General features: G+C 52.8%; 1 protein-coding gene across 8 annotated transcripts in view; it reads left to right on the top strand.

Moving 5' to 3' along the window:
* The window catches only part of RGS3 (regulator of G protein signaling 3), a 140,283-nt gene that overhangs the window by 40,889 nt on the left and 72,928 nt on the right, over positions 1 to 26,466 (top strand). For 5 of the 8 annotated variants that reach the window (XM_047830320.1, XM_047830318.1, XM_047830319.1 and 2 more), the window contains 9 exons: positions 3,984 to 4,044; positions 5,200 to 5,290; positions 5,929 to 5,984; positions 13,316 to 13,397; positions 14,228 to 14,333; positions 15,082 to 15,433; positions 16,299 to 16,338; positions 21,649 to 21,845; positions 24,348 to 24,431. In XM_047830320.1, the coding sequence (XP_047686276.1) occupies positions 3,984 to 4,044; positions 5,200 to 5,290; positions 5,929 to 5,984; positions 13,316 to 13,397; positions 14,228 to 14,333; positions 15,082 to 15,433; positions 16,299 to 16,338; positions 21,649 to 21,845; positions 24,348 to 24,431 (1,069 nt within the window). Of the gene's footprint in view, positions 1 to 3,983; positions 4,045 to 5,199; positions 5,291 to 5,928; positions 5,985 to 6,522; positions 8,779 to 13,315; positions 13,398 to 14,227; positions 14,334 to 15,081; positions 15,434 to 16,298; positions 16,339 to 21,648; positions 21,846 to 24,347; positions 24,432 to 26,466 lie in introns of those variants that run through there. The other 3 variants (XM_047830322.1, XM_047830328.1, XM_047830323.1) reach the window with 3 other exon arrangements.

Genomic DNA, 26,466 nt, shown 5'->3' with positions numbered 1-26,466 from the left:
GTGATGGCCATAAACTTGTGTATGGGGAGCAAAATGGTCTACAGAGACGTTCTGGGGAAGGGCTGGTTGATGTCATGGGGACACAGTGGGAACCAGGGGAGGGGAACCAGGCCTTAGAGCGGAGATTTTGGCTCCAACTCACTATGAGATCTCGGGTAAGTTCCTTCCCTGCTCCCGGCCTCAGTTTCCTCAACTGTGAAATGCAGTGAAAAATGCTAAGATATTCAGCTTTCAGGCTTTGTGGGTTTTCAAGAAATTATAGACATTTTCAAACATAAGCAAAAATAGAAAATATCATATAATGAACCCTCATATGTTCATAGTCCAGCGTTAGCAATTATCAATGTATGGCCAATCTTACGCATTCTCCCCTCCTCCAGTGGATTATTTTAAAGCATATCCTAGACATCATCTCATCTATATATATCTCTCTAAGAGATGGCTTAAAAAGACAACCACAATGCCACTATCATGCTTGACAATTAACAGTAACTCCTTAATATCACTGACTATGGAACTTGGCTATTTAAAAGTTTTGTTTGGGGGCACCTGGGTAGCTGAGTCGGTTAAGCGTCCAACTCTTGGTTTCGGCTCAGTTCGTGACCTCACGGTTCATGGGCTTGAGCCCTGCATGGGGCTCCTCGCTGGCAGCGCAGAGCCTGCTTGGGATTCTCTGTCTCCCTCTGTCTCTTCCCCTGTTCTGCTTGTGCATACACGCGTGCATGCAAACTCTCGCTCAAAATAAAAAAAAAAAATATTTTAAAAAGTGTCCTTTAAAAAAAACTAAAAGTTTTGTTTGGTGATATGGCACAGAACAGACTGAAGCTTCTAGTATCAATCATAGTGCTTTCAGAATCTGTGGCCAGAGAACAGTGTTAGGGTTGTAATGTCACGCACCAAGTTAAAAAAAGAACAAAACACACACGTGTTTGAAACACATCATCTTTTATGCGAAGAGTATGTACATTTATGGGGAGTCTGCCTGCTGTGTGTCATGCCCTGTCCTGGGTACTCTAAGTGTTCTCTGTCCTTTAATCTACTTTCCAAACAGGACTCTCATGCCAAGTACAGTGCCTTAATGTTAGAGAGCTTGTGACCAGACATAGGGAAAGAAAAGGAAAGAAAAAAATGGATGGAAAAGTATGTGTTCAATTTAAGCCATCCAATTAAAAATAAAATTGATATTAAATGGTGTAACCCTGTAACAGAAATAGTTTAAGGCCCTGAGAAAGAGAATTAAAATGCATTCCCTCAAAATAATGCATTTTCATTTTGTTGTTTCTTTAAGTTTATTTTTTGAGAGGTGGGGGGAGGGGCAGAGAGAGAGCGCGAGACAGACACGATCCCAAGTAGGTTCCGCACTGTCAGCACAGAGCCCGATGTGGGGCTTGAACTCATGAACTGTGAGATCATGATCTGAGCCAAAATCAAGAGTCAGATGCTTAACCGACCTAGCCACCCAGGTGTCCCTGCGTTTCATCTTGTAGTGGGTCTCTAATCCTCTGCTCAAAAGGCAACTGAGCCAAATACCATTCCCCATGAGTGTTCCATGAAGCTTTATCTCTGAGCCTTTGTGCTGGCTGTTCCCTCTGCCTGAGGTGCTTTTCTTCTTACTCTCTTTGGCTTAACTTTTCAGGCCTTCTTCCTGCATTTCAGCCCTAAACCAGCTCTTGCCTCCCCAAGCTTTCAGCGTTTGTTGCCTGCGCTGTTCATCTGTCCATCTCGCCCTGTCTAGTTATAGCCTTTGTATTGCTGTCTTGGGTTGCTATTTAAATTCCTGCATGTTTGTCTTCTTTCCTTAATGTTGCGGCTCCTTGCCCAGTGCCTGCCAACCAACCGTGGGCATGATGGATTCATCCATTTGTCAGGCCTTCACTGAGTGCACCCAGCCCTGAGCTCAGGGTTTAGCATTCAGAAGTAACCAAGGCTTGGCCCCTGAGACTTTGTGCTGGTGAAATTTTCAGGCAGTCTCCAGGGTGAGCCCTAGTTCCCAAGTTTATAAGCTGACTGGTATATTGCTGTGTACTCAGATTACATGTAAAAGAAGTCTTTCTTCCTCCAAAGATTTCAGGCTTAAAGGAGTAGCTAATTGAAGAACACTTAGAGAGAGTTTCCTGCTTATGGACATTAATTGTGACAATTTACTTGGCCTGAATTAGCATGAAATCATTGGAGGCCCCTTAGCAGGAAGCAAAGCTCATGGGAGGCTATTAACCGTTTAGCATTCTCTAAGCACCAGGGAATAAAAATTCCACTTATTGAAGAGCAAGAGGAGAGGCAGCCTGTATTACAGCTAAAGCATTGTGCCTGGAGATTCAGAGAGTTACAGCCATAGCCAGTGTGAAAGGAAAGTGTGTAGCAAGGCAGTGTGAGCACCTCGATACCAGCTGGGTTGCTCTTGAATGTGTTGACAAACAAAATTAAATTGGCGGTGAGGACGTTGGTAAAGTCTGGACAAGGCTTTTCTGGAATGGCAGCTCTGATCAGTGTCTTCCAGGGTCACCGCCACTTAGTGCTGACTTGGCCGCTTCCCAGGAGGGAGGCACGTTTGTTTCCGATGGTGGGGGCTGGCGAGATGGGTGTGGAAGGGTTGCTTGACCCAGGGTGAGCACACTGGCCTCTTTGGGTAGATTATTAATATGGCTTTGTCTGATGGGAGGGGGCAAGGAAGAGGGGAAGCAGGTGGAGCCCAGGCCACAGGAAATGGGGCCAGGGGGAGAGAGCAGGGGGAGTAGCAGAGTGGCAGGAGCTGGTGAGGCACGGCCAGGTGTGGAGTGTGCATCGGCAGGGCAGGTGTGACAGTTACGAGGATCAGTCCCTAGCAGTCTGCAGCCCCAGCCCCTCACTTTACTTGGCTGTCTGCAAGAAGCCAGTTTTGTTTTGCTTAGGACTGTCAGATGGTAAGCTGCCACCCTTTCCGGAGAATGCAAACAATATGTATTTATAGAGACCTAGTCCGCTGGTCCTTGACTGGGGCAGGCACAGGCGGGTGCCCTGCAGGATTCCCAGGACGGCTTTTTTTTTGTTGTTGTTACATTTTTCTTTAATGTTTATTTATTTTTGAGAGAAAGAGACAGTGTGAGTGGGGGAGGGGCAGAGAGAGAGAAAGAGAGAGAGAGAGAGAGAGAGAGAGAGAGGAAGACACAGAATCTAAAACAGGCTCCAGGCTCTGAGCTGTCAGCACAGAGCCTGACGCAGGGCTTGAACTTGGGAACGGTGAGATCATGACCTAGGCCAAAGTTGGACACTCAACCAACTGAGCCACCCAGGCGCCCCAGCTTTTTTTCTTTTTCTTTGTTTTTAATGTTTATTCATTTTTGAAAGATGGAGAAACAGAGCATTAGTCGGGGGTGGGGGGAGCGCAGAGAGAGAGAGAGGGAGGCACAAAATCCGAAGCAGGCTCCAGGCTCTGAGCTGTCAGCACAGAGCCCATTGCAGGGCTCAAACTCATGAACTGTAAGATCATGACCTGAGCCGAAGTCGGATGCTTAACTGATTGAGCCACTCAGGTGCCCCAAGAATACCCTATATTGATGAGCAGTGAGAAATGTATAGAGTTGTTGAATCATTATACTGTACACCTGAAACTAATATGTGTATGTTAATTATATTTTAAAAAAGGAGAAAAAAAACCAAAAAAACAGACCCAAAGCCTATGGGTAGCTCTGAGCTTCTGTGGTTGGTGGAGGGAGTGCTGTTCTCTGATCCAGGATGCCTGGCTTTCCCACGGGACTTTACTACTAACTAGTTCTGTGGCCTTGGGAAGAGGACTGGCTCTGAGCCTCAGCCTTTTCCTCAGTGAAATGGAGAGAATAAACCCTCTCCAGCTTCACTCACAAAGTTGGAAAGCACAAACTGGGTGATGCAGGTAAAAGTGCTTTGTAAACCACAATGTATCAGGCAAACCTACGTTGCACTTGATAATTGGCCTCCCGACAGAGCCCTCGAGAAGGTGCTGACTCAAGCCTCTGTTGTTCTCCCAGACAGAGTGGATTCATCGGCTGCATGAGCTTTGGGGTGAAGTCGCTCCTGACTCCGGACAAGGTGGGTCCCAGAGAAGCCTCTGGCAAGGTCATCCCATGGAGGCCAGGACTAGTACGGGCAGAGGGTGGGGCTTCTGTCTTGTGTGCTTCACGACCTGAATAACAACACTTTATCATCTGAGTGACCAAGGGTTTGGGTCCCCTTCTTGGTTCCTTCTTGTCAGAAATCAGTTGTCCAGGCAGCTCCAAGGCTTTCCAGGGGGCTCTGGGTCTGTTGTCTGCCATGAAGGATGCTGGCAGGTCCCTCCCTCAGAGTTCAGCACTGCTGGGCTTGCCCTGGAGGAGGAGGGCCAGGTGCTTCTCCCCCTCTGACGTGATCTACCAGGTCTCATGTTTTTGAGTCTAGCAAGTGCTCAGGGATGGAGTGAGCAGCGACATCCCCTGTGGAGCTTTCCTTTAGGCTGAGTGAAGACTCTCTGGAATCCTGAGACCCTCCCTCTGGGTAGCGGGTCCCTTATCCGCCTCTGCACCGTACCGCCTCCCCCTACCGCCAAACTGGAGGCTTTTGAGGAGGCGAGAGACATGCTCCTTTTGCACATGCCCAGAGATGTCCTGGTGGCCTCTGCATGGAGTTGCCAGGTGCCACTTGGTGTCCTGGAAGTGAAGTCTGGGGGTAGGTGGCTGAGGAACCTTTATCCTGCACGTGGGTGCTCGTGGGCACCAAGTATCTTCTCTTGATGCAGCTGTGGCTTCCTTCCCTCCTGGGGGAAGATGTTCCCTCCATGGGACTGCTCAGGGGCCTCAGGACACCTACTCTCTGGCCTCTCCGTCCCTCCCCCACTCCCTCCCTTCTGTTCCGTCAACATCCATTGGGCTCCTACTGTATACCAGGCACAGTGCAAGGCACATCAAAAAGCCTGTGCACAGCCTAGTGGGAAGACAGACATCCAAATAAACCACTGTTCTCCAGGGCTGACAGGCTGTGGGAATTCAGCAGAGGGGAGACCAACTCTGCCTGGAGCATCAGGGAAGGCTTCCTGGAGGTGCAGGCATGGCAGCTCCCTTTGGGGCAGGGCCGCCGGACTGTCTGTCTCTACAGAGACGCTGCTCCCGAGGGAGGCTCTCCAGCTGCTGCTTTTTGAGGGGGGTTGGTGGCTGCCTGACCTGTGCCTTCTGCCTCCTTTGTCTGAGCATGTCATGCCTTCTCTCACGACAGGAGATCAACGGCTGGTACTACCTTCTGGGGGAACACCTGGGCCGGACCAAGCACCTGAAGGTGGCCAGGCGGCGACTGCGGCCCCTGAGAGGTGCATGGACACCACCTTTGGCTTCTGCCCAGACACGCTGCTCCACTCACCCCCTTGGCTTCTCCCTTCCCTCCCTTCCTGCATAGTAGCATCTCCCCGGTGTTTTGTGGCATCTGTCACCCCTGGCTGCAGTCAAGTCAGGGGTCCAGGTCTCACAAACACCTGCTATGATGCAGGCTGCAGGCAGCCTCTTGCCTCCAACACCTTTATTTATATGGTTGGACCTTCCTGGGAGAGGATTATAGGCCTGACGCCATGCAGTTCAGCAACCTCCATTCTAGCTTATGGAGGGCTGTGTTTCAGGAACTTTCTGCATGACTCCTTCTCAGGATTCTCCCATGGGCTGCCTTGCTGGCCTCAGTGTGTCTACCTTGATAGGCAGGGCAAGTGGGCCCTGCCACGAGTCCTGAGGCTCAGGACCGGGATTTCATGTTCCCTTCTCTTCTTTCCTTCTCACATGTAGTCCTGACTCTTGATTCCCTGGTTAGCCTGAGCTCGGGCACCCCTACATCCTGGAGGCCAGCAGTGACTCGGATAGCCCTGTGGGCCTGACACTCTGGCTTGTCCTCTGGGTGGTCTGTGGAATGGGCCCTTATGTGCCAGGAGGAACTTTCCAACTCTTCTCTGTCATCTTCCAGGCCCGCTGCAGAGAATTCCAGGATATGGGGACACTGAGAGCGGGGAGAAACTCAAGGTAGGTGGGGACATGCCTGGGTAGGACTGACAGGGCCTGGGCATCACCCTGGGCTCTAACTTGCTCCTGGTCTGTCCCTTGGCCCAGGAGACCCCCTATTAAGACCGCCTTTGGTGCCTGACACTCAGATTCACTTGGAGCTTGGAAATTCACAAGGCATGCGTTTTTATTTTATTTTATTTTATTTTATTTTATTTTATTTTATTTTATTTTAACATTTATTTATTTATGAGACAGAGAGAGACAGAACATGAACGGGGGAGGGTCAGAGAGAGGGAGACACAGAATCTGAAACAGGCTCCAGGCTCTGAGCTGTCAGCACAGAGCCCGATGCGGGGCCCGAACCCTCGGACCACGAGATCATGACCTGAGCCGAAGTCGGCCGCTTAACCGACTGAGCCACCCAGCTGCCCCAAGGCATGCATTTTTAAGTGATTATTTCTTGTGCTTTTCTCAGGTTACTCTTGCTTGGGGCAGTGGTGGGGAGAGAGCCGGCCCGGGCCCCTGGAGATGGCGGAGTCTGGATCTTACCAGCTTTCAGTCTCTTAAATCCGAGCGTCCCCTTTCCCCCCAGAACCCTCAGACAGCTCGGTTCCCCTGACACCGTGGCCAGATCACCCTCCGCTTAGGCCTGCTTGATGTCAGCGAGCAGCCATGAGTCTGAACCTGAGGCCAGTGGGTCCTTACTCCATAAGGCTGTGAATCTAGAGAGAAACCTTCACATAGGGATTTTGGTGAATTCCTCCAAATTCATTCCATCTCTTGCAGAACATGGCAGGGGACCATGGTTTTCTCTAACAGCCGAGAGAGGGAGAAACAAACTCCCAGTGACTGAGAAGCCGCTCTGTGCCAGATGCTGTTGTTACCTAATTTAATCCTCACTGCCGCCTCTGTGATGGTCGTCGCCTCCCCATCTCACAGATGGAAGGCTCAGAGATGTTAGGTCCCTCTCCACGGCCACACAGCCAGCTAGTGATGGAGGCAGGACCTGAAGCAAGGCCTGGCTGCCTTTAAATACACTGTGCCACACTGCTGCATCATGTGGCCTACTGGCAAGATATGATGGTGCTGTTTTCCCCGATAACATCCTACATGTAGGTGCATGATATTCTACAAAACATCTTCCCTTTCATTTGCTCAATTCATTCCCCCATTCGTTCTTTCATTCATTGTCTATTGAACATTCTCACGGGCTAGACCCTGCGCCGGGTGCTGGGGTACAGCTGTGAGCAAGTCAAAGGTGCCTGCCCTCATGGAGCATATAATCTAGAACGGCACGGTCCAACATGGTAGCCACTAGCGTCTTGGAGTGGCTAAGGTGACCGAGGACCTGAATTTTTCATTTTATTTAACTTTAATTCAGATTTACCTGGCACATGTGTCCTGTCACTACCACATCGGACAGCACGGTATTAAAACCATTTGCTGGTTACTGTATTCTGTGGCTTCACTAGGAGTTTAAACCTTCTAGCTTCAGTGTAGGAGCTGCAAAGACCTCTCTCCCTTTCTCTGTACCTGCCCAGCACAGAGAAGGCAGTGACCAGAGAGCCTTCCTGGTGGTTTGTAGGAATGACACGGACACGGGCATCAACACTGCACGTTTCTAGGTGGCTTCATTCTGGATCTGCACCTAGGCCCTGACCTGTGGGGACGTTGTTCTGAGGCCCATTCGATTTTCCCGGGCTTGTACACTGAGAGATGTCCACAGGACTCAGCACAGTGGGGGTGGTCGTCAGAAGCTTGGTTGGGCTGAGGGAGAGCCCCCCAGAGGTCATCTGCTCAACTCTCCCTTTGTACACATGGGGAGGAGATAGAGGTCCAGAAACCTGGGTGATCTGCCCACTGTCACGACAGCCAAAGCTGGGCTGTACCAATGGACACTCTCTGGCGTCAAGGACATGAATGGCGGGGTGGGTTTCCCCAGAGACGGTGAGGTGGTATAAGGGGCGCGGGGCTCACCAGGTACTGCTCTACAAGGCAGGGAACAAGACTGGGGGCCAGCTCCACCCTACCCTGCTGCGTGACCTTAACCACCGCAGTCCTCAGCTTCTTGATGGGCAAAACGAGGAAGCCAGATCATCTAGTGATTGGAACTCCCTTCCTGATTTGCCTTTATGGTCTACATGTCGTCAGATCCTTAAAGCCGAGGAAACTGACTTTTAAGCAGCTTCTGAATGGCAGGCTGTTCCTCAGACTCCACATGTTTCGTGTTCTCTGTTTTGAGATGGGATGTCTGTGAGTGCAACCCCCTAAAGCGTCCTTGGATTCTTTAGATTGTGTTAATCCTCTGGATTTGCTGCCCGGGACCCTGGGATTTGCAGGGGGAGGTGGCGTTGTTATAGAGCGGGCCGTGTTTTCTGCCTGGGTTCTCGTCCAGCCAGGGGTGTTTGTGAGAACATTGGAATCACAAAGTGGCCCATGGCGGAGAATGCAGCCAGAACAAAGGCGCCCTCTCCCCGCCGGGGGCCGGGGGGAATACTAACTAGTTGACAGGAATTTTAATATAAAACTCTCCCTCTTCCTTGTCATTCTGAGGTTTCAGGAAGCCTTCGGGCTTATCGTGCAGAGGCACACAGCACAGACAGGGCTTGGGGAGGTGAGAGGTGATTTCCTGCCATTCTTCTGCGGGGCGGGCTTCCCAGGGCGGTCATGCCAGGCTGACTGGGCGCAGTGTGGACTCCCACTGCTGGGGGGAGAGCTGGGATTTCATGGGGCGGCAGCTGAGACAGGACCCGCAGCCATGAACCGGTTCAATGGGCTCTGCAAGGTGTGCTCGGAGCGTCGCTACCGCCAGGTGGGTTCTTAGCCCCTTGGGGGCGCATTGGGTGTCATTGGGGGTCGAGGATAGGGGCTCACCTGAGCAGGACTTCTCTCCCTGCAAGTCCTTCCTTGTTTCTTTCTGCTCGTTGCAGGTTAATTTCAGTCTAGGGAGAGGATAGAGGTAGGAGCTGGCCCTAAGATCCACTCTTTACCCCCTCTCTAGGGGCAGACCAGGGCCAGCTCTATATCGTCCTAACCACAGATGTGTGGTGTCCTTGGTGAGATTATCTAGTTGATTTTCTGTTATTTTTATCTGGGGGCAGTGTGGGTTAAAAAAAAAAAAAAAAGGCCTCCCAAGCTTGAGATTGGAAATGGCTGAGCAGTTGGGTTTTGTGTTTTTGCTAACTTTACACTTTCACCAACTTTCCCTACTTCTGATGGGACAAGAGTGCCTGTCCTGCATTGTCTGTGTGTGACTATGTGTTTTCACATGTGTTGCTGTGCACTTTTATGTGAGATGGGACGTTTCCGTGTATATGTGTGCACACATGATTTCCTCCCTGGTAGGTGTGATGCCTTGGGGTGGTTCCGGAGTCCTCAGACTCCAGCCCATCCTCACTGAGAAGGCTTGGCCTCTCAGCCTCCTGTCTTGGATGTGGAGCAGAGTGGGAGTGACGATCCCTTAGCTTCAAGGCTCTTCTGGAGCTGCGTGGGGCCCTTTTTCTTAAAAACAAGGAATGGGGACAGGGAGGGTGAAGGCAAAGGATGTCCAGATTTTGGGAATGTCCAAACTGAGGGGAGTTCAGGAATGGTTCTGATTTTAAAGGTATAGAAAAATCCCTCTGTGTATTGTAATGACCAGACTGCAATGTGGGTCCTGAGTCCTGCAGGCAGCCAGCCTCAGGTCCTAGGGAGATGCCCAGAGGGGCCTCCTGTACCTCGGCTTGGACCGTGGGACCCACCTGTTCTTCCTGCTGTGCTCTCCAGGCCTCAGGGCCTGGCCTGCCCTCCCAGAGTCCGGCAGAACAGCCCCTATGACACCAGCAGCTGGGTGCCCTCTGGTAGGGCAGAGGGCGCTGGATGGAAGGTTGAGAAGTTTTTGGTCACCTTGGGATATGGCCCAGAAGACTGAAGCCCGCTGGCTGTAGGCTTCTGTAGAGTAGGGCCAGGCATGGATATGGGTGGGGCCTGGGGCTCTGGGACTGAAGTTCGAGACAGATCCTATACTAGGAGCCAGCACAGTATTTGGGCACCAGCTTTTTGCTAGACCTGGCTCAAACTCAGCCCTGTCCTCTTTTTTCTTTTTCTTTTTTTTAAGTTTTTAAAAAGTTTATTTATTTATTTATTTTGAGAGAGAGAGAGCGAGAAAGAGAGAGAGAGAGAGAGCGCACAGAGAGAGAGGGGGAGAGAATCCCAAGCAGGCTCTGCACCAATAGCACAGAGCCTGATGCGGGACTCAAACTCACAAACTGTGAGCTCATGACCTGAGCTGAAATGGAGAGTCAGATGCCTAATGGACTGAGCCACCCAGGCGCCCCAGCTCTCTACAGTGCCCTTGGCTGTAGCTCTTGAGCCTCAGTTTCCTTATCAGTGGAGGTGGGATGGTAATATCCAGTGATGGTGCTATGAGGCGAATGGAAGGCTGTGTACAGAGTGCCTGTGCAGCGCCTGGGATGGACATCTAGGAAGTGTTCAGTCAGCAGTGGCAGTCAGGGACTCGGGTGGAAGTCTGGGCGGGACAGGGGATCAGAAAGCAGGCAGGAAGGCAGAGGTGAGGTGCTAGCCTGGGTGAGGGCTGGGAGCAGTGACGGTCCCTGCCTTGGACAGGAAAGAGCAAGAACCCCCTCCAGGAAGGATGGCCTCTGCCAGGAACTGCTCCCCTCACCTCCTGATCCTTAGGCCCCAGGTCACAGAGGAGGACTGAGAGCAGGGCTACTTGCAGCTTCAGCTTCCTTCTCTGTGCCATGAGCATGCTAAAACCAGCCCCGAGTACCCCTCGGGGCTGCAGTGATGATCGGGTTCCCTGGGCACTGTCTCCAGGGCTCATGATGGACAGAGCATAATTCTGCCTCCTTTGTGCAGTCCCCCTTGTCACACTGAGCCCGGAGGGGAGCTTGCTTCCTGGCACCCTTTCCCTTTCCCTTTCCTTCCCAGCCCCCAGCTGGCTTAGACTTTCCTGGGCTGGTTCTTCTTAGGCTGGTGGCTAGGAAGGCCCAGGGGGCTCAGCCCATAGTCCTGCCTGGAGGGGCCGAGGGTGTGGGAGGGGGAGGCTGTTTTGTAGGAGCACACGCCTTCTCTCCAGATTCAGCTCTGGGGCCAGTTCCCAAACTGTTCGCATTGAGCCCATGGGTGTTAGGACCTGTTTGCAGAGCTGTCATCCCAGGCAAGAGGACTGTGGTCCTTGCTGGGGTAGGACTGGGAAAGGTCTAGAAAGACTTTGTAATCCCAGTCTGCTTGGGCTGAGGATGGATTGAGAGGCCCCCTGAAGTCCTTGTGAGTCACATGGAGTGGATCAGGCTCCTGACATCTTCCCTCAGCCCAGCCTGGGCTTTTCACACTCACTCTACGGTTTGTTTTTCTTTCTTTCTTTCCATTTTTTTTCTCTTCCTGTCTTAGCTGCGTGTTTTCCCAGAATTCTTATGGGAACAGGGTATTTTCCTGCCCCCTCCCCCTTCCCCTTGTCTGTCAGATTTCCTGTTTTACAAACTCACTTTGAATCCAGGCCCAGGGCTGGTGGGAAGCAGAGCCTCAGGGGCCTCCCCGACAGCCTCCAAGGGCCTTGGTCACCCTGGGTCCCCCGGCCCTCCCCTTCCTCATGCCTGGCCTTCAGGACAGCTGGCAGGTGAATGCCAGGTGCCCAGCCTTGAAGAGACAACCCCTAAAGGAAGGAGACATGAGTCTCCTGACAAGGCCACTGGCCCTCGACCTTTTCCAGCTTGCCGAGCTGGCTTCTTTCTCCACCTGCCCCCCTTGTGCCTCACCAGGGCCCCCTCCATGTCCACTTCTCCCAGGGAGTCTCTTGGGGCCCCGCTCAACCCCTTTCTGACTTTGACCCTCTTAGGTCTGTAGCTTTCATAAAGCTCGGAGCAGCTGGAGTTGCTCTTTGGGGAGGCAAGGTCTGGGCTGTCCATACCCCACCCAAAGTCTAACTGGCAGTATGCAGAGGGGGAGCAAGGCTGAACTGAACCGGCTAGCAGACAGCACTGCACCCCGACAGTTTCCTGCTGCCAGTGGGACAGTGCTGGGCTGTCCTCACTAAGCACTTGCTGAGTTCCTACCACGCACCGAGCCTGCCTTGCACCGAGCCTGCCGTCCAAAGTCAAGCACAAAGAACTGTTCCCCGCTCTGATCTCATACTCGGCTCCGGTGCATGTTGTGTCCTTCGTTTTGGAGAGATCTGCATATTCTTGTCACCCTCTAGGACCCAAAGACCGGCCCCCCCATGCCTTGATACCTCAGCAGAACCTGGCATGCATCAGGAGCTTGATAATTTTGTGTTGCTTTGGAAAGAGATCCTAGGGCTGCCTGGTTGGCAGCAGAGCATCTGACCCTTGATCTCAGGGTCGTGAGTTCAAGCCCCATATTGGGTGTGGAGCCTACTTTTAAAAAAGGGGGTTGGGGAGTCTGGGTTGCTCCATTGGTTAAATGTCCGACTCTTGGTTTCGGCTCAGGTGGTGATCTCATGGTCTGTGGGTTTGAGCCCTGCATCAGGCTCTGTGCTGACAATGTGGAGGCTGCTTGGGATTCTCTGTCCCTGTCTCTCTGCCCCTCTCCCCAACTAGTGTTCTCTGTCTCTCTCTAAATAAATAAACTTGAAAAAAATAAAATAAAAGATCCAGGTGGTTGGGCCCCTTCCTGGGACTTCTGAAAGTAGGGTTGTGGATCTGCCATGCAGCAGGCACAGTGAGGTCAGTGGCTAGTTCAGGTTCACTCAGGAGGCCTGTCTGTGCCCTTGCCTGCCCCCTCACCTGGGAGCCCTCACTGGATGCCTTGAGGTCCCAGCAATGGACTGCCCTGAGAACCCTTGCACTTGTCCCCTGACCCTTGGCCGGAGGTTGTGAGTACATGTGTCCCTCTCTTCCCTCCCCTGTGCTGTGGGAGGGTGGCAACCAGGTGGGCTTTGTTTCTGGGCCTTCCACACAGGGCCAGCCCTGGACAGATGCTCTGTGAATCCCCGGGGGGAGGAGGGGCGGGTGGTGGGGAGGAAGAAGGAAGGGACCGAGGTGGAGATGTGCAGGTCCAGTGGGCTCTTTGGTAAAGGACTGGACCGTGTGTCTATGGGGTCTGAGGAAGGTGAGGTTTGCTCTTCCAAGGCTCTTTCCATCCTAGGCCCTGCTGGGTCAGCCTGGCTTTACCTCCTGAGTTCCCAGCCTTCCCGCTTGGCCCACAAACCAGTGCTCAAGCCGCCTGGGCCAAGATAGTAACGGCAAGAGCTGGCCAGCCTCCTTCTTGGCTCCAGCTCCCTTGGAGAGGAGGGTGGCTCTGGGGTAGGGCCTGTGGGCTTCTCCACCCTGGAGCAGAGGCAGCAGCCTTGTGGCTTCTGGGAGTAACTGGGCGTGGCTGTGTCCTAGATCACCATCCCGAGGGGGAAGGACGGCTTTGGCTTCACCATCTGCTGTGACTCTCCGGTTCGAGTCCAGGCTGTGGATTCTGGTAAGTGAGCGTCTCGGGTGATGCCAGTCCCACTCCCCTCACCACGCGCCTGGCTTCGCAAACAAGATGCGAGAGCTGAAGGGGGAGCCCCAACCTGGAGCAGTGTCCTCGTTTTTCAAAACCAAAGAATACTATTTTTAAATGTCCACACATGAAACTGAGGTCTATGAAAATAGATTCACAATTTTTTTTTTGTTTTTATCAAAATGAAAATAGGCTTTTTATATTTTGTTTCCCAGTCATGTTAAACAGGAACTAAACCTACATTTTCAGTAAGGGCTGCATGGGAAAATGAGAGTCATTTATGGACTTTATTTGGAATCGGTACTTTATCCCATTCCAAGCCTGATTAGCACTTAAAAATAGGCATGCTCTCCCTGTTTTTCACAGAGGGGAAGCCAGGGCTTGGGGATCGGGGTGTGGCCCCCCAGTGCCTGCATGGGGACCGGCACAAGGCGGGCACTCAGGGAATGGTGTTAAAGAATGAATGAAGTGTCTGAGCCTGGCAACAAGGAAGGGTTCTCGGGGGAGGAGGGGGGGAACCCTTGGGGAGTGAGAGCGAGAGTGAGAGAGAGGTGGGGGCCTGGCTGGAAGGGTGGACGGGCCGAGGAGTGAGCAGGTCGAGAAGACGTGAGGGCGAACGGCTGCCTCCCTCCGAGGCCCCCACGAGCCACTGAGGTCGGCCCCGCATTTCGCAGATGAGGAAACAGAGAGGGCCAGACTTGTTGAGGCCGCCGCGGGGGGCCATGACTCTAGGTCATGTCATGGGTCGTGTCATTGGCGTGTCAGGGCTTCGGGAGCCCTCAGGCGGCTTTTCTTTGTCCGTGCAGGGGGTCCGGCAGAGCGGGCAGGGCTCCAGCAGCTGGACACCGTGCTACAGCTGAACGAGAGGCCTGTGGAGCACTGGAAATGCGTGGAGCTGGCGCATGAGATCCGGTGACAGGGGCGGTGGGCAGCTCTGGGCCTCGGGCTGATGGCACACCTCCCCAAACCCCCTGCCCTGGGCACAAGGCGGCTCCCGCCCCCTCCTCCTCGCAGCTGTGAGCAATTCACTTTGCTCCTCAGGGGATGGGTTTCTTGGCCCGAAAATGGAAGGTTCAGGCTCGGAGCAGTTTTGGATCCCTGGGCAAATAGTGGGGAAGAAGCTCTCAAACTGACCCTGTGGCTCACGGCGCGGCTCCAGGGCGTCACTTTCTACTTCAGCTCGTTATTTTCCCGTTGTTTCTAAAGGATGTGTAGATGTGGGGAATGTTTCACTCGCGCACTTGAGAAATTATTCTTTGGAGTGTTTGGGTCCCCTACGTTTGGACCCGCTGGGGTAAAACTCTCATGACCCATTTTACGTTTGTTTCTAGAATGACTGGAGACGGGGTGGCACGTAGGTGGCTTGCTGGCTCCTCCCTTGCTTATACTTTGCCCATGACCCACATCACTGGTTGAGTTTGGTACTCTCGTTTCACCTGGCCGTGGCCTCAGGGTCCTTCTCAGCCACTGCCAGTCAACTAGAGTTGACCTAAGGGACCCCTTCGCTGTCTCGGCTTGAGGTGGCCTCTTACCGCCCTTCCTGCCTGACCGCCGGGGCTTCTCTCCCCCTCCCCCACCCTTCTTCTCTGCCCTTTAGACCCTACCCTCAACTCAACTTCTCTGTGTGACCCCTCCCCCCCCCCCCCCCCCCCAACTCTAGGAGCTGCCCCAGTGAGATCATCCTGCTCGTGTGGCGCATGGTCCCCCAGGTCAAGCCGGGGCCAGACGGCGGGGTCCTGCGGCGAGCCTCCTGCAAGTCGACGCACGACCTCCAGTCACCCCCCAATAAGCGGGAGAAGAACTGCACCCACGGGGCCCAGGCACGGCCTGAGCAGCGCCACAGCTGTCACCTGGTGTGTGACAGTTCAGACGGGCTACTACTCGGTGGCTGGGAACGCTACACAGAGGTGGCCAAGCGCGGGGGCCAGCACACCCTGCCTGCGCTGTCCCGTGCCACCACCTCCACTGACCCCAACTACATCATCCTGGCCCCACTGAACCCTGGGAGCCAGGTATGGACAGCGGGTTCGGAGAAGGTGATGGGCATGCGCTGGCCTCACACAAGAGCATGCAGGGAGGAGCCTGCAAGGGGCTGGGAGTGCCAGTGAGGAGGCGGGGTGTGTGTTAACTCTGGCTGCCCCAGGGCTGTTCTGGGGGAAAGAGAGCGATGGGTCTTTGTGGCCTCCGGGCACAGATCCAGGGCCAGGGGATGTCATAGGGTGGAAGATTTCACCTCAAAAGAAGGAAGAGCTTTCTGCCAGTCTGGGCTTTTTCTACGGGGGATGGGCCGCTGTGATAGGGGTGAGCCCCCTGTCAGGGGAGGTGTGAAAGCAGACACTGCCCGATGGCATGATGGGGTGTCGGAGTTCATGCCCCAAAACGTTAATCCTGTGAGATACTCTGGGAAAGAAGTGTCTGAGGTCAAATAAGTTTGAGGACTAACCCAAACTCTCCTCTTCTAGACAAGATTCCCCATGTGGATGGAGTAGGTTACTCGAGGCTCTGAGGGTATCCTGCAGTAGAGGACGGTTTAACCCAGCATTTTCGGAATTCCCCTGCTGGTACAGCCATACGGCAGGCCTCTTAGGGTCCCGCAGTGCCGGTGTTCCCTGGAAGGCACTTCGGAACCAGCCGCCATCCAGAAAGTTGGGGACTCAGCCTAGGGGTTATACTGGATGAAAGCTAAAACCTTGTTCAACCCTAACATTCTAGAAGATTCTGGAATCTCTGATCCCTCCAAGCACCTCCCTCTGCTCCTTAGCCTGGCCGCTGTTTTTCCTCCTTTCCTATCCCCGGGTGGTGGGTGAGCAGCCCACCTGGTTGGCCCTCCCCGTTCCTGGAGCCGAGCTGATGCGATTCTTCTGTCTTCCTTTGCAGCTGCTGCGGCCTCTGTACCAGGAGGATGCCATCCCCGAAGGTGGGTCTGTCCTCTGCTGCTGTGCCCTCCCAGCCCCAGGGAGATGTGAGGCCAGTTGTAAGATCCCCAGCATACTGACACAGACCATCTTTCCTCCCCATACCCGCTCTCCCTCACTGAACCAGTGTCTTTCATCCTTGGAGCCTCAGCTGAGAACGAAGAAGGGATCTTCCCACAGCAGCCCAGGAGATAGTGCATTCAACTGGGATTCACTCACTTTTACTGAGCAACCAATATATGTCAGGTGCCACAGGCACCGTGGTCGGGCCTGCGCGGAAGTGGGGCAGGGAGGGCTCAAATCAGAGCTGTGTGGCCGTGAGCAATTCATATTCCCTCAATGAGCCTCGGTTTCTTCATCTTTAAAATGGGGCTGATGATTTCCACCTCAGAGGGTTGTTGGGAGGGGCAGTTGTCTGCCCACTGAGAGAGGCTATGCAGAAGATGGCTGTCTTTGAACTCGATAGGTTCTTCTCTTTTGGCCTTTGAATCTGACCCTATCTTTAAAAAAATTTTTTTTTCAATGTTTTTATTTATTTTTGAGAGACAGAGAGAGACAGAGTGTGAGCAGGGGAGGGGCAGAGAGAGAGAGAAAGACACAGAATCTGAAGAGGCTCCAGGCTCTGAGCTGTCAGCACAGAGCCCGACGCGGGGCTTAAACTCTTAAGCCGTGAGATCATGGCCTGAGCCGAACTCTGACGCTTAACCCACTGAGCCACCCAGGCACCCCTGACCCTATCTTTTTTTAAAGTTTATTTATTTTGAGAGAGGGAGAGAAAGCATGAGTGGGGGAGAGGTGGAGAGAGAGGGAGAGAATCCCAAGCAGGCTCCGCACTGTCAGCACAAAGCTCGACGTGGGACTCGAACCCACAAACCACGAGATCATGACCTGAGTCGAAGTCGGATGCTCAACTGACTGAGCCACCCAGGCGCCGTCCCACCCCCGTCCCTATTTTTTAAGATCCAGGGAAAGAAGCTGAGCTCAAAACCAGGGTCTTCTCAGGGTGCCTGGTTGGCTCTGTTGGATAAGTGACCGACTCTTGATTTTGGCTCAGGTCACGATCTCACAGTTCGTGAGTTCGAGCCCTGCATTGGGCTCTGCGCTGACTGTGAGGAGCCTGCTTGGGATTCTGTCTCCCCCGTCACAGCCCCTCCCCCACCTCTCAAAATAAATAAATAAACTTAAAAAAACACAAAAAACCCAGGTCCTTCTCCCAGGAAGCCTGAGATACCAGTCTTGGTGCTGCAGCTGACCGGGCGTTCCTATAGGGAATGTGCCTACGTGCCTGCCAGGGTCCAACTGACTGGAGTCCAGCTGGTATCTGGAAAGCTGTGACCAGCCTTGCCTGGTGGTCCTATGCTTGAGCCCTTTAGCACCTACGGAATACCTGTTGACTTCCTTCCTTGAGAGGGGCCTTTTCCCAGCCGCTTGCAAACTCACTTCCTTGCCTCCCTCCCCAACAGCGGCGTGAAGTCGATGCTGGCTTGTAGCAAGTTCTTGGAAAAGTACCCGTGCCTTTCGGGAGGGAAAAGGGCTCCCATCAGGCCCAGAGCTGCTGATGGAAGGCATCTTCATTCTCTCCAGGGTAGGCCATTCGGGTGGGTAGGCCTGGTCTGTTGGAAATGAATCTGCATTCCTTCTGGAGAGGAGTCTGATAGTTATTCAACACTGAGTTCTTAAAAAGCTTTTAGTCAGCGCATTAGGTTAGAGTGGAGATGTCACTGCTAAATGGTGACTTCATTAAGGGCAGGGCCTGGGCCGCCCCATCTCTGTGTCTCCAGTGCCGGACCCAGGGTGTGGCAGACAGCAGGTACTCGGTACAATTTCTGCTGAGTGACTGAGTAAAGGAGAATGACGCTGGCTGGTTGCTTCTAGGGCTGGAAGGCTGGTCACAGAGGAAGGGGGCTGGAGGGGTGTGTTGCCAGCAGTGGGCTGGTGGTGTGGGATTGATTCCTTCTTGGCCTCAGAGATGCCTCTTGGTGTCCTCCCAACCTGTATCCACAGATTTAGTGAACCAAGAAGGGCCCGGTCATCAAAGCTGTGGAGAGAGAGAGGGACAAGTAAGGACATGATGACGGTGTTAATAACAACGGTGGCTTTTTGAATGCGTTGTATTAAGAATTGACCTTCCTTCATTTATTCTCCATGACGATAGTTTTTTTTGGTATACAAGAACATCTTTTCTCTTTGTCAACCATCAAGTCTTCATGGCCCCAAGTCCTGGAGTTCAGAGGAAGGGGTGAAACTGAACCTTTCCTTAAACACACTTGGGGTTCTCCAGAGGCTCGGGCTGTCACCGCGGTGCCGACTTGTGCTTCCTCCTCTGGTTGGGCTGCCCAGGCTCCTTTCACGGGGCAGGATGGAGCCGTCCAGAGTTGAACGGGATCTGGTACCCTTCCGAGGCCCAGGGCACTTGCTGCTTGTAGCTGGCATGTTCCCCAGGGCCGCTGGGGCCCTCAGCATTGTCCCCTGCCCTTCAAAGGGGCCCAGCCTTAGATTCTCCACTGCCAGAGTGGGATGGCTGCCAGGGCTCGCCTCGGAAGCCAGAGCAAAGCCGAGTAATTACTGTGTTTGGTCAGTGAAGCAGGTGTCCTAGCAAAAAGGGGCGATGTCGGGGCTTGGACCAGAGGATGTTAAGAGGTAGCAGGTGGGAAGTCAAGGGGGTTGACTTTGCAGAGCTCAGCAGCTCAGTCGCAAACTGGACTGTTTTTTTTTAAAAAGATAGTTTAGAAAATCCTTTTTGGAGAGCCATGCCCATTTATCACAGGTGATCCAGGGTGTGTGGAGATGGGGCTCCCAGGCATGACTGTTGCATAGGTTGGATTGATCTTGCTTTGTACCATATACTGGCCAGATGTCCCTGGAAAGTCACCCAACCACTCCAGGGCTCAGTTGCCTGGTCTATAAAATGGGGCTAAGCAGACTTTTCCTACCTGAGGGCAGAGGCATGTCACACAGCTTATTTTTGGCTCTGTAGGCCCAAGGCGAAGGTGCTGTGACGACCCTGTGTGTGCAGCTAGGCTAGGGAAGGGAAGACATAGATTCTTGTACAAGCCTGAGACTGGACCTTCAGGGCCCAGATTTTGGCATCAGCAAATGGTACCCTTTAATTTTGGCCTGTGTTGCCCCAGTCCCTCACTTGTCAGCCCTGTGTGGTTTTGCCTCCTCTGGTCTAGGCTTGGTCATGTTCAGATAGACTGTCTAGTTTCAGATTGGCCCTGTGACCTCATTCACAGTATGGTTTGAGGCCCAGCAGCCCTGTCCTAACGCCAGCCCCGATGCGTTTATTATCTGTCGGCTTGGGTTTGTGATAATCCCCTGTGCTCCCCACTCTGGTACCGTTCATGAGGCCCTTTCCCTTCAGGCCTGTCGTGAGAGCCCCCTACCAGCCCCCCTTAACAGAGGAGAAAACTCTAGCTCAGAGGAGGGAGGAAACTGTTCAGGGTTGCACAGCCAGAGTCTGGGGGAGCCAGGGCTCAAGTTCAAGTTTCTTGACCAGCTCAGATCCAGTGCAGTTCTTGAGACCCAGGATGGGCTCTTTCAGCAAAGGACACAGACCACTCTGGGGCTGAGGTCCATGGCCAGACCAGAGTAGGAGCTAGCTAACTAGTTCCATGCATCTGTCCCCCTCCCCCACCCTTTCTACTCTTCTCTAAGCCACTCCTCAAAGAGGCAGGAAGTGGTTTAAGTTATTATGGTTTGAGTCCTGCCCCCAAGTTATGGCTGTGATGGGTGGTCACTTGTGATGGGGGAGCTGACTTGTTTTTCTCACCCTGCTCGGGGGGAAGGGGCATGCGGTGGGCGGAGGAAATAAGTGTGAAATCTTCCGAACTGAGTTTGTTCCTTTGAGGCCGTGGACCTCGCGTTGGTGGGGAACTTCCCCCAGAGGTAGCTGGGGTCAGACCACCTGTTCGCCCCCTGCCTGCCAGGACAGGGGAGTGGTGGAAAGGGACCTGGGTCCTGGGACATGGGCCAGGCATCCAGGTCAGTTGTCCACCAGGCAGCAGGAGCCCCTCGGAGGGGGCCCAGGTGTATGCGGAGCAGGAGGATCTGAAGTTGGCTTCCTACCTGCTCACACCTAAGAATCCCTGACTTTTTAGCTACTCTGTGCTTTGCGCCTCCGCCTGGTGGACAGGGCACGAGAAAAACCTGCTTGCTACCGCTTGCTCCGTTGGGGGTGTATGTCCAGCAGTGTCCCCTGCTGGGCAGCCTTCTGCTCGCTTCCCTGAAGGTGCTTCCTTCTCTCTCTCCTTTTCCTGATTAGAATAATGGTGAGTTGGTGGCCAGCCAGAGTATCTTCTGGCTGCAGTGAAGCCTAGGATTTTCAGCCTGTGGGGCACCTGATTGAATTGCTTTTCCAAGTGGAGGAACCACAACAGCAAGAGCCACAATAAGTTAGCAGCTAACTTTTCTGGTGCACTTACCGGGTTCCAGGCATCATTGTGGGGCTTTACTTGGAGCATCTCATTGAATGCTCACAGCAACCCATTGAACTTGGTAATATTATTGCAGTGGAGGAAAGCAAGTCTCTAAGGGTGGGGGAAGCGAGTGGCTAAAGGTCACCGAGCTAGTAAGCAGAGAGGAAAGGGGTCTGGGCACAGCCATGTGGCTTCAGAGCTGGCGCTCTTTCCCGAGACCTGGGGCAGCAGGTGCACTGCTCATTGTAGACTGACTTACGTGAGCCAGGCCGTCCCCGCCCCCATGGCTAATAGAGAGAAGGCTCCCATACAGCCTGGGGAAGCCCAGGTTACCACTGGACCTCCAGTCCCTTTGTCCGTGGGACCTGGGGGGCGATGTAACAGGTGAGCTGTGCTGGGCATGTCTAGGGAGCTGTGGGAATGGTGGCGGCAGGGAGAGCGCGCATCTGACACACAGGGCAGTCCAACTGACGGATGCTTCTACGTGGGACCGTGGGCCTGGTGAGGTCAGCTCGTCTGATTTTTCAAATAGGAGAGGTTTCCCAATTTTGAAAAGTATGAGGCCAAACTGGTAAGTCTGATTCGGATTCTGGACACTGGACGGTGCCCCTAGCCTAGCTGGTGGTTGCCAGCTCCATCTGAGTCCTGGAGTCGCTTGTTTATGTGTAACTCCCATTAGAGTGTGAGGGAACTCCTTGAGGCCTGAGGCCCTTCTGAGGCCCCGCTCTGTTCCCAGTACCTTGCATAGGGCCCTGCATGTAGCATATGCTCAGTAAATGCTGATGGACTGGCTGAGTCTGTGTTCCCCGTTTCTGCGGAAAGGATGTCTTTGCAGGTGATGCAGGGATGCCTTTGTGTGGAAATGGCTCATGGTCCCCCATTTCTGTTCCACAGAATCAGGTGGTCCCAGTAAAGGGAAGTCCTACACAGGCCTGGGGAAGAAGTCCCGGCTGATGAAGACAGTGCAGACCATGAAGGGCCATGGGAACTACCAGAACTGCCCGGTCATGAGGCCGCACACCCCACACTCAAGCTATGGCACCTATGTCACCCTGGCCCCCAAGGTCCTGGTGTTCCCGGTCTTTGTTCAGGTGAGCTAGTAGCTGGCCCCATGGGCTCCCTCAGGAGATGAGAAAGAGGAGGGTCCTTCGTCCCAGGGTTCGGGGATGGTGCCTCGTTCCGGGAGGGTCCCCTTTGGGGAAAGAAGAGTGCAGGTGCTCAGGATTCTAGGGGTTATACTGAGGGGGCAGAGGTCTCCAGGAGGGTGGGGGCGGGGAAGCTGAGCACCAGGAGGATTTTCTCCCTGCTCCCTTTCCTGACTTTCCCTTTCTCTGGGGCCAGGGCAGGCACACTCCAGCTATTTGTTGCATTGTCACGGGGCCTGTTTGCTGAGGCTTCTGCTTTCTGGCTCATCCAGTGGTTCGTTGTTTGGAAATGGCCAAGGGAGAGCCTTGAGGTCTGGCATCTTGTCTGGCCTCCTTGGTCTTCACAAACGTGCCTGGCCAGGATTCCAGGATTCGCTGGTGGCCCAAGATTCATTTACATCTCCCCTCTCCTGCTTCTCCCTCTGCTTCTTCCTTCTCTTCCTCCCCATTTCCAAACCTTCGGGTCTTCCACCACCCAGACACCAGCAGTGTGAACATTTAGGTGTCTTCTGTGTGTGCATATACACGTTTCAGAAAGAAAGCTAAACCGATCTCATTGCACATTTTTCTATCCTTCTGCCTTTTTTAAATGAAAATCGTAGCACAGACATTTCCCACATCACTAAATTCTCTCTGAGCCTTTCTTTTGAGGCGATTGCACACTATTCTATTCTCTGGCCATACCATCTTTCTTTAACTGGTTCTCTACTTGGATATTCTTCCGTTTACTTCCTTTGCTATTGGAAACAACTCTGTGATGAAAGTCCTTGCCTGTGACCTGCCCCTCGGATTATTTTCCGTGGAAGAGATCTTTAGAAGTGAAATGACAGGGTCATGGGTCATAAACATTTTAAAGACTCTTTATATATATTGACAAATTGCTTTCTAGAAAGATTGTGTTAGTTGGTCCTCTTCATCGGCAACATAGAGATGACATAGACCCAAGGGCTTCTTTTTCATTTTTGTTTTTGTTTTTTTGGAGAGGGAGAGAGAGAGAGAGTGAGAGCAGAGGAGCAGTAGAGGGAAATACAATCTCAAGCAGGCTCCAGGCTCAGCACGGACCCCAATGCGGGCTCGATCCCATGACTGTGGGATCATGACCTGAGCTGAAATCAAGAATCAGATGCCCAACTGACTGAACCACCCAGGTGCCCCAACCCTCCCACCCCAAGGGCCTCATTTCTGACCATGCCTTCCTTCTCTGGTCTCCCTGGCATCCCATTCCGGGACTGTCGCTGTCCAGTGGACGTTACAACTTTGTCAGGATGCACCACATCGCTGGCAGGTGACCTACCTCTCCCCAGATGACTCCTGCCTTTTCTTTTCGTTTTTTCTCTTTCTCAGGATGGAACCACCAAGGTCTTGGCATCCACAGGGATTCTTTTTCACTTTCATTTTAAGATCTTTGTTAAAAAATTTAAAATTCGTTTTCAAAACATTATAACAACTTTTAAATTGTAAAGTATACAAGCCAACGCGTGAACCAGTATAGTAACGAATAATTGCAAAGCAGATGTCCACGAAGGGACAGCTACAGGCCGTTGCTGCCACTGCAGAGGCTGCACATGTCTCTTCCCGATCGTAGTGCCTGACTCCACACTAGTCCTTTCCTGGCTCTCCCTTCCTTTTACCATCTACGTGTGCTTTCCCAGGTCACATGTTTTGTTTGGCCTCTTCTGGGGCCTTGCTTCTTCTGCCTCACGTTCCTTGTGAGATCCATCCAGGTTGTTGTGTATAGATGACATTTGTCCCATTGTCTTTCTTCCATCACCTTGCTTGGTTCAGGTAACCCGGAAGCCACGTTATAAATATCATTCACAGAGAATAAGTCTTGCTGGGTAATCCAGATCTTAGGGAGCTTTCTCTGGGCTGGGCAAAGGGCTCCTCAGTGGGTATGAGGCAGGATGCTGGGGTGGGTAGGAATTTTGGGTGGGAATTGGTCCCTGAGGACTGATGGCTGCAAAGGAGTCCGTTAACTCAAGCAGGGACTGGCCTGTCTCTGAAGGGACTTAAGTGACCAAATCTGGCATGAGGCTCTCAGGAAGGTGTCCTGAGAGCCTGGGCCTGGCAGCAGGGACTTTCCCATGAGGCCTGAACGGGACAGATGGAGGAGAGTGGGGCCTGGCAGGGCCCTGGAGCCCAGTGTAGTCAGGGAGCTGGGGGAAGGATTGCGAGGGCTTAAACATGTGGTCGGACTTCCTGCCACAGTGTGGCTCTTACAGTGAGGCTTGGCGGGGAGGGTGGCAGCACCAGTTCCGCTCAGGACAAGAGCATCTGTCTTTCTGTTTCCACCTGTGTGTGAGGGGGCGTCTGGGCTCCCAGGGTGGGGGGAGGCTGGAGGCTTCTCGTTGTCAGTTGAGAGGGTTCTCTGTGGCTGGCTCTGGCAAGCTGCCTCTCCCCACACCCCATCTCCGTTGGACTTCTCTGAACTGCCCACATTGTTTTCAGCCTTTAGATCTCTGTAACCCTGCCCGGACACTCCTGTTGTCTGAGGAGCTGCTGCTGTATGAGGGGAGGAACAAGGCTGTCGAGGTAAGCCTCACACACGTGTTTCCCGGGTGGGGTTTCACCGGTGGTCTTAGAATTATACAGTCTCAGGATAGAAAAATCCTGAAGTCTCCCACCCTCCTCCCCTTCCATCCCCCTCCTTACCGAATGGCTACCCAGCTTTTGCTTGTACATCTCCAGCGATGGGGAACTCACTACCTCTCAAAGCTGTCTGGTTCATCTTTGATGGTTAGAAAGTTTTCCAATCCCTCAAGACATCCCATTGTTTATGCCAACTTCCCCCAAGGAGCAGGAGAGATGGCAGTTCACCCCAGCTGTGATGAATGACTTTGTAGGTAAGAAGATTAGAGCTGTTAGCCAAAGAGGATTTTTGAAGGAGCATCACTTACTCAGGTTTTCTTGGTCCGTACTAACCCAAATCCCAAATCCTCTGGGCTCCAGCTCTGCCAGCCGAGGCCTGGGTGTGGAGATCATGCCATTCTTCCTGGGAGCCGGCCTCTGCTTATCTCTAACTGGGGGAATCTCCCTCCCCGACACAATTCCCAGAGCCGGCTCAGTCCTGTGAAGTCTGTGTGGCACAGAAGTTGGAGCCCTGGAATCTGACTGGACTACCTGGGGCTTGCTGTTCATCAGGCCGGCAGTGGGGCTTGGCTGAGCTGAGTGACAGCTTGGGGTGGTAGAATGATCAGGAAACTTGGAGGAGGCAGGAAGCATATAGCCAGCTCCTGTTCTGCTGCTGGCTGGCTCGTGACTTCTCCGTCCTCCCTCCGTGCCCTCATCTGAACAGTGAGGGTGTGTGTATTAGAGGCAGCTGTGGTTGGCTGGTCTCTAAGGGCCCGTTCAACCTCAGCATTCTGGCATTCTGGGACATTATGTGTAATTGTGGCTAAGCAGGAGGCTGCTTGTGTGTGTGTGTGTGTGTGTGTGTGTGTGTGTGTGTGTGTGTGTGTATGTATGTGTTCAACAAGGGGACCAGAACTCATATGTTCCAAATGAGCGTTTTCTTTTTCACGGGAACTCCCTGGGGAGACTGCATGCTTATTTCTCCCACACGGGCTTTGAGCTTCCTCATGGGGACCTTTCTTAGGAACCTTTGCATATCTTCTGAATTGCGTGTGAGAGAGTAAAACTTCGTCTTGGTGAGGGGAGATTTGAGTTTTAGGAACAAGAAGTCACTTGGAACTGTGCTTGGTGAGTAAGTGTGGTGGAGCTAAGTCAGGTGGCCAACGGTCAGAAAGTGAGGTGTGGCTGTAAATCCACAAGACCCAGAGGAAGGCAGAAATGACAGTCATCCTGAAATACACACGTATGTCTGGATTTGCTCTCTTGTTTGTCCTCTTGCCATTAGGTGCTCAAACACCGAGCACTTACTGTGTATTCTCACTGTGCACGCATTTTACATAGTAGATCTTAAATTAGCTCTTGCAGTATCCTCTTGAGAGGCGCAGTTGTCCCCATTCTACAGATGAGGAAGCTGAGGCTCTAGGGAGATTTACTGGAACTCAAGGGTCTCTGCTCTCTGGCTCAGCAGCACTTTCATGATCCCATGCTGCCTCCGGCACGTTTGTTTAAAAACAGACTGGCAAGCACATGGTTGGAGCCACAGTCCGATTATAGTCACAGTTTGTCCAGAAAATCTTTGTCTACTGAATCTTTGGTGCCTTAGAGCTCAGAGATCCCTTTTGAAGATTGAAAGAAGCGATACAAAGACAAGTAAAATAAATATATGTCTTTTTCATGAAATATGCTAGGAAGCAAATACATGGATCTTGGTATCTTCAGGTCAAAAGTCTAAACCAATTCAAGAGGGGCTTGGATAAGTTTGTAGAATTGCAGCATTGATTGGGCCCTCAGGAGTTGCCCGTTCTGATGGCTTCCCTGTAACTTTCCAGCTGATGGCTTTCCAGCCAGTTTTGGATCTGTAGAGGCAGCCTCTCCAGGCATGGGTTATGTTCCTGGAAAGTGCTAGATTGTAGAGAGTTCTCCCTTGCCCTCACGTTTATTCCTGGCATGTTCCTCCTTGTTCTTCCCATCTCTTCTCCAAGCGTCCTCCTGTGTG

Source organism: Prionailurus viverrinus, chromosome D4 (assembly GCF_022837055.1).
Source record: "Prionailurus viverrinus isolate Anna chromosome D4, UM_Priviv_1.0, whole genome shotgun sequence".
Lineage (NCBI taxonomy): Eukaryota > Metazoa > Chordata > Mammalia > Carnivora > Felidae > Prionailurus > Prionailurus viverrinus.
Note: the sequence above shows the minus strand (reverse complement) of the source record. Positions and strands in the feature narration are given on the sequence as shown.